The 8,045-nt window shown below is 43.8% G+C and overlaps 1 protein-coding gene across 2 annotated transcripts in view; it reads right to left on the reverse strand.

Annotated features, from left to right (window-relative positions):
- The window catches only part of ksr1a (kinase suppressor of ras 1a), a 28,756-nt gene extending 21,140 nt beyond the window's left edge, over positions 1 to 7,616 (reverse strand). For both annotated transcript variants that reach the window (XM_079356619.1, XM_079356618.1), the window contains exon 1: positions 6,964 to 7,616. In XM_079356619.1, the coding sequence (XP_079212745.1) occupies positions 6,964 to 7,176 (213 nt within the window). In that variant the 5' untranslated portion in view covers positions 7,177 to 7,616. The remainder of the gene's footprint in view (positions 1 to 6,963) is intronic.
- Between the last annotated feature and the right edge of the window lie 429 nt (positions 7,617 to 8,045).

Raw genomic sequence — 8,045 nt, forward strand, 5'->3', positions numbered from 1 at the left:
AAAATGTGAAACACAGAGCTCAGACAGTAAATATGTGAACATACAAATGTAACCAAAGAGCATCATCTACGGCAGATAAAACATGATGACATGATGTTTGATGTCCACTCATATAACAGCCTGAAATCAACCCATTACTGTCCAAAATACATAAATATGGAGGATATTATAAAACAAGCAGACAGTTCCCTTAATCCCTTGTTTCTGATAACGTTGTGCATTTGTATTGGGAGCAGACATCAACTGACAGAAAACACAATAACAGCCCCGGTGCAGTTTATTTTTAGTGCCGAGTGCAGAAAGCAGCATTTGACGTGTGACCTGGAGTGGTGGTGGTGGTGGGGGGTGGGGAGATGGCGTCAGAGCCCACCTGTCAGCACAGCTAAACAACACCATGGCTACGGCCTACTGCTGTGAAGACATGAGTGACAGCCTGGGTGAGAAAAGACAGAGGAGGGAGGAGGGGGGGGGGGGGGGGGGGAGCGGCCATGCCTGACACAGCAGAGTCGAGCAGCAGATCCCTCTGCTCCGATTGTTTTCTCAAGGCTATTGCTGACACAGCCACTTTGGCGCACCTGCCGAGGATAGCGGGCGTATCTGAGGAGCGAGAAACGAGGCTCGATCCCGGGAAAAAAAAAAGAAGATATTTGCACATGAAGGTCAGGGCAGTTCTCTGGCAGACTAAAAGTGCACACGTTTCATAAAGTCAGAACAGGCGCAGTAAAGAAGGAGGCCTCCTGTCACAAAGGCTAAACTTCAAATCAAATCTAGCACGTCTAAGATACTTTGACATGCATGCGTCTACTTCAAAGTGTGATCCAAGAGAAAGTTGTGACTGGAGAAAAACCACATGTACACACATCAATATTACTATTAGCAAGAGCGGGCTGGAGCAGGTTTTTCTTCTCTCTATCGTTGCATTTGGCAGCTCCTGAAAGTGTCTTTGTCAACATAGAGAGTGACAGTAGAAACAGTAGCACTGGAGCAGGGACATAATGCAAATTTAAAACAAATCGAAATACTGCTGTCAATGAAGCACTTCATACTGGATGAACAAGTGAGCCTTGGTGAGGTGCGAGAGGCCGCATCTGCAAATATGAAAATGGTGAAAATGTGAAGAGACCAAAAACAACATGTGGTCAGCTAGATGTAGTTCTGCACGCAGAGGCCAGGTCACGTGATCTTCAAAGGGGGGGGGGGGGGGTGAATGTACACAGTGACAGTCACAGACAATGGCCTGCTGCCCCTCCTCCATCGTTGTTACCACCAGTGCAAGTTGACCCCTGTGCTGGACTGAGGGGGTGAGGAGGTGAGAGATAGAATGGCCTCCAGCTCTCTGCAGTAAGGTTGTACAAGGTTAGCCACACACACACACACACACACACAACACAACCTTGGCCTAGTTTACATGACCCACTGTCTGCCGTATATGACACAGGAACATGTGAGGAGTGGGCTACATGTTACTTTGCATTCACGGGGGGGGTGACAGAACTGGGAGGAGTGATTCTCAAATAGGCCCGTGTGCACATAAGCTAAGACCAGCATTTCCTGTGTATTCCTGCACGTTGTATCGAGACTAAAATCTGTCCTGAAACAAATCTTTCACCTCAAGGCTTTCAAAAACTACATTTCCCTTACCTCCCCGCAACTTCTCCGACAGCCGTCCTGCTAACTCACCCTCCAGTCACAACCAAATAAACACAACTTCATCTGAAGCTGGTCAACAACTGTAAAAGTCAGAATCAATTTTAAAACAGGTCCTGCAGAAACGACACATGCTCTCTGCTTTTGTAACTTGGTTGGAGAGAAATCTTCAACTGAAATACACACGTGACCTAGATTACATTTTAAGAGTAAAATACAACCCATCAACACCCCACCTCTCAATGTGAGAAACATCAGAGGACATCCTAACACGTCAAAACTAAATATCTGTAAATCTGTCCAACGTCTCAAACACTAATGCATGTTGCTTACAGCTACAAATGACAGCAATTTAAGCATGTACAGTGTGGCTGCTAACATCTTTATGATTTGGAGGTGTGTGGCAAGCATTTCCAAAAGAGAACCACCGGCAGACCTCAAAAGTACAGGATGTAATGTAAGTCATCCTGGAGGCCTGATTTCCACATAGTTCTTATTGACTACATCATCCGTACAGCAGGAACTAAAAGGAAACAGAGACGGGGTCAGCGTTGCTACACAGTTGTTTCCTCTATACCTTCATGTGAGCAACATTCTCCATTGTCTTCTCTTAGGCCTCCGACAGACACACACACGCACGGTGTGGTTGTCATGTCATCAGAAGCAGCCCAGCGGATTGGCTTTGATTCTCCCCTCCCCTTTCCTCCCTGCTCTCCCCTCTTTGCACAGGCTCTTTGCGCGTCATTTGATTTTTTCTTATTTAACAACCAACCCTGAAAATGCGTAGGAAGAAAGATGTCTAAATATAGACGCAGCCACAACAGCTCGCACCAGGAGCGCACAGCAAAAACTCTCTCCATCACCGTGAGGAGACAAAACACAGTGACGCTTTGCCGTTTGCCGATCATTACTAAGAGCGGTGATTAAAAAAGATAAGCCGCTGAAGTGTTTTGTGTGAGGATTTAGAGCGATGAGTGTATCCTCAGTTACATTTCACACTTAGGGGGTTCAGGTTATATAAAATACATTCCATAAACCAAACACTGAGGATATCATTGATCCAGTGTTTGGCTCATGCAGACTGCTTTTGGGCCTGGTTTCAAAGAAAGGAGAAGCTGCAAAGTGCAGAAGATCAAGCAACAGCCCAAAAACAGATTTAGAGTTAAAGTGAAATATGTCCGAGGCAGCATGGGCGGCAGGGAGCAGACTGAGTGGGATTAACATGTGAAAAGTGAAGTACCAGTTAGCACTCTGTTTGAGAGGCCAGTATCATTATCCTCTCACAGGCTAGGCAGAAACAACCGTACGGTTCAAGTAGACTAATAAAGCTCCCTCGATGGGTGTATAAAGCAAGTTCAAGCCGCTCTCGATGGCACTTCGGTGCAGCGCGGGAGCTTTCGCACCACGAGTGTGACAACTACTTTGACCTCAGACACTTTTAGCTCAAATTCATCACACGAATTAAAGTGCCTTACAGTGGCTGAGGTAATGACAGAGCGTGTCTGGCTAACTTCTGCTACACACACAGACGCAAGAAAAAAAAAAAAAAGGTTTGAATGTGATCAGCTCGTCACAGACGGGAGTTTCAAGTTAGTGTACTCTCATAAAATGTGAGGATCGTGATCAGAGATGGAGCTTTGGTCCCTGAATGAAGGTATTTGGAAATAAGAGTGCGAGGCTCTATAGAGCAAGCATGCATGTCTTCAGACAAACTGTAAAACTCCCCGAGACGATCTGCTGACTTTAACTTTAACGGCAGCAAGTGAAATCTTAAGAAGAGCTAAAGTGAGAAGTGAAAGTGCAGGCTAATGGCAATGTGTGCTGTCAAAATAGTGTGCCAGTAAAGACATAGGAAGTAAGACTGCTGATTGAGGCAGCACCCGTTACTTTGTTCAAGTGGACCAGGCTTCCATGGCAATAAGGAGAAACCTATGATTTCAGTGATACAGAGTCTGACCGGCTGATCTACAATCTCTTTTCTTTGTGTCAGATCAAACTCACAGGTCAAGGACACAACTACAGTATGAAGCTGGCAGGCTTGGGCATGTTACTACTATTTAAATGTACAATGTTAGGAGTTTCAAAAGGACAACATTTTAGACTGAAAAAAAAAAAAAATCTTCTCAACAAGTTAAGTATTTGGTACAAGTTAGCCTGCTTTTTTTTTTGACATACTGCCTGTTGTGCAGTTTCCTGACATGACTGTACACAGACTCGGACATTACTCCACTAACATTTAAGTTTAATTACACCAACCTGAATCGAGCCCCATCATGAGGCTGGGTCCCAGAAAGTTTTCAGTTTCCCCCCCCAATACGGGCGGCTTTGATGAACGGATGACTCAATAGACATTCTGCCTGGCTCGTATTAATGTCAGACAAGAGGGAGACAATACGAACATGAGACAGAATACTGTGATAGTAAATGCTCAAACTGTCAAACATGTTGAGCTTGAACAGGAATTAAAAGGTAAAAATAAATAAAAATAAAATTGAACCAGATTACCAGCAGTTGCATCAAACTCATCCATAGCTAACTAAAACCACAGACTCTTCACCTCTGATAAAAATGCGACTCAAAACACGTCCGCAAAGACGACGTTAAAAACAACCATGACGCTTTCATGGCAGTTCTGCTGATGCATAATGAGACCAATAGTACGTCATACTTCAAGGGAACTTTTCTCCCAACTTTTGCCTTGAGTCGTTCTGTTCTCAAACAAGCTGATAACAACTTCACTCTGGCTTCGTCTGAACGTCAGACGACAGGAGATACTGTTCATGCACGCTTTGCAAGATCAGTGAAGGTGAGGCTAAAACAGCTGCAGTTTGACTGTTGCACTTTAAATGAGTGAAAATAAGATTGTGTTAAAAAAAACAAAAAACTTCAGAGCTACATTTAACTTTACTGTAAAGCAATAGTTATCAACCATACCTTTTTCCTATGCAGCAGTGTGCAGTCGAAGCTCCACTCATCTCCAGTGCAGCAGCTCAAACCAGACCCACTTTAAGGGATAACCCCTAATAACAGCCTCTAACCACAGGAAAGAGCCTTCAGATCCGTTTTTTTATAGCCTTCAAGAAACATGTGAGACCAGCAGGGCTGGCTCATTGTCACGGAGAACAATGCCGCCAGATTTGCGTCCTGCTTCACAAAGTGACGAGACACACCTGACAGCAGATGAAGAAGGGTCGAAGCATATCGATCTGAACGGGTCAATGAACTTGACTTCAAATTTCTGTGCAAAAAAAAAAAAAGAGAAAAAAAAGAGGATAAAATCTGCCTTCAGATGTTCTATGACATACGTGTGCTTAAAAATATAAAAGTGGAACAATGATCCAGGTTCAGCAGTTTGGGGTTAAAAAGAATAAACATGCAGGCTGATCTATTCTGGTTTCTACTTCAGTTAATACTTTGAATTTGTCATTTTATACTGGGCTTCTGTACTTGAGCCTGTGAAAACTTGTTCTCACACACCGGCCTGCCAACTTGCACTTGATGCCTGCCAGCACATAACTGAGCTTCAACTTTATTTGTAGACATTAACATTGTAAAAAAAAATTTTTTTAAAAAAAGGAGCAAAGGCTGCTCTGAACAATACTGGACAGCGCTGTAATATCTCTCCTGTTCTGGGGTATTTTCTTTTCACATGCGCCGTCTTTGATACAACCCATGAATAGAACTATTAGCAGGTGACAGTGTGAAGCTGTACGTCTGTTCTGCTCAGGCCTACAATCCACAGTAACTAGATTAAAGACACATTGTATCTTGCTTGAAAAAGCTAATTTCTTTATTAGCAAGCGACTGTATTCTGAAGGTCACATGCAAACCAGTTCAGCCAGACTGTATTGTGTCTCTGTATGCTGAAAGTAAATGCAGAGTTTTCTGGAACATTAGTTCATAGGGGGAACGCCACAATTGTTCCTGAGGTGTTCAGTTATACAGAAATAAAACACACATGGATAATTAATAGCCTCTAGCCAATCAGGAGTGAAGATTCCTTTTATCCAAGGTATAAGGTTTAAATAAACCATGAAGCAGAAAGCCCATTTGTCAACGATCATATCTCCAGAGTGTCTGGATGTCTGGAGCCTAAACCAAAGACACATTAATCTACCTTCTACAAACTCAAATGTGTCACCCCCCTGCTCCCCCCCCCCCCCCTCCCCCATTGTTTAGCCTCCTATGTCTTATCAAAATGTACTGTGTCAACCCTCTCCTCCCATTGGCCTCCTCCACAGAAGCAGGGCCCGTTGTGCCCTCATGGTATTGTTAGGAACATGAAAGCTGGTCTTTCCATGACACGATTCCTTCAGTTACCTCGCAGCTGATCATTTTTACAACAAAAAAAACCCCAATACTCGATTGTTAACATGCATGGGAATAACAGGCAGGATGAAAGAGAAGATAGTCTAACACATGCAATTCATTTTGATAGAAGGATTTAAAACGCCGTCATTGAAAAATGATAAATACAACCACTTTACATACACATGTGTTTTGATCAGAGCTATTTGAAGACATGCAAAGCAACAAATACTGAGTGCTTCCTTTGCTGATGCTTGCATGCTTCCAGGCAATGACTTCTCTGTAATGCTGCCTACTATAGCATGGCATGCTGATGAGGCCTTACAAAGCCCTGTTTTTTTTTTTTTTTTTGCACACAGCAATGTCAAGTCATCCCAGCACGCTTGAACTGAATGTGCATCCAGATGCAGGAAAGCATCGACACATCCACCCTGCCTGCCTGTCTGTATGTCTGCCTGCCTGTCTGTATGTCTGTATGTCTGTCTGCCTGCCTACTGACGTTTGGGTGACGAATAAAACACACCGAACACGTCGTACATTTACGTTTAGTATTTACATTGCATGCCCTGTGTACATACACAGAATCCTGTACAAAGAAGGATACGGGAACATCATTAATAGCAGCATCAGATTATTGAATGTGTGCCATTAGGCCAGGCTCAATGGATTCAGCAGCACAGTGCGGAGATGTGAACTATCCGAGGGGCTCCTGAATAATATTTCCATCAACAGAAAGAGGTCACACACATCAGAGATATCACAAACGTTTACGGGTCGTTTGCAAAAAATATTGATGCCCCCAGCACAGGATGGGAAATGAAATAATATTATGTCATCTTGACATTTTGGCTAAAAAAAAAAGTGCACTCGGGGACAGGACGCCTCGCTTGCAGCCAATATTCAGCCTATATGAGGCGAGCATTGCGTCTGGGCTTCATGACTCCGCAATTTGACTACACTGCTCTTTATAGTAGGACAGGGCTCAGGCAGATCTGCAAAGCTCATTACCTCCAAAGTGCGGATTTCTTGCTGTGTGAGGTCGTTGGACGCGGCGCATTTGGTCCGTAGCCCCTGTAAACTGGAGATGGAGATTTCAATCATATTCTGGATGAGTTCGCATTGATGTAGTGCGGCCATCGCTGCGCCACCGCCGCCACTATCCCGCTCCGGCTGCTCATCACTCTCGACCATCTTCCCACCGTTAGAAGACACACTATCCATTCCTCAGCATTGGGCTCGGCTGGAAGGGCTGGAGTCAAACTATTAAGCTCCAATACAACATATGCAGCAGTCCAGCGGCGCAGCGACCTATTGTGGAAGTTAGCTGACAAGCAAATGTCCCCAGCTCCTAATGAGGAGAATTTAGAAAGCAAAATAAATTATATTTTTTTTAAAAATAGGCTATATTTAATAAAAAACAAGCTTCTTGACGGTAATCCGGGTCGTGAAGCGCTCGAAAGTCCAGAAAAGCTCGAGCAGTATTTTCAGTCCGTCTATCTATGCTAACGACAAGAGGTTTACTCTCTCCCAACGACAGCTCTGGCAGAGGCTTTCATCGTCTGTCAGCTGTTGAGAACATCATGGGGCGCGATGCACTCTGGGAAATGAAGTCAAGTCACACGGCTTACAAAAACTGCCTTCAACGCTATCATCCCCCTGCACCTCCCCGACAGTCACGTGCGCGTGCTCACAAACAACGGTTTACTGCTTTGTGCAACAGCGAGGCCTGCAGTAAACCTGTTTTGAATAAAGTTTGGAAGGATTATCACAGGTAAATATTTAGCATGAGCCTATTTTCAAAACAATATCAGGAAAGCACAGGTGTACATGATGACATTAATCCGCATTCCATTTAAAGACATATTATGAAAAATCCACTTTTACAGTGTTTTTGAACATTTATTTAGGTAACTTGAGTGTCTATCAACCAACACAAAATTTGAAATAAATCCATCCAGTCCTTTATTTGTGGTCTGCATAAGTCTTGCCGCACAGAAAAATTATCCGTTTCTAATGTTCTCAGTTTATGATATCACAAGTTGGATTCTGGTAATAAAATCCCCTCCCCTCCCTGGTATCTCCACCCATGG

The sequence above is a fragment of the Symphodus melops genome (assembly GCF_947650265.1).
Source record: "Symphodus melops genome assembly, chromosome: 11".
NCBI lineage: Eukaryota > Metazoa > Chordata > Actinopteri > Labriformes > Labridae > Symphodus > Symphodus melops.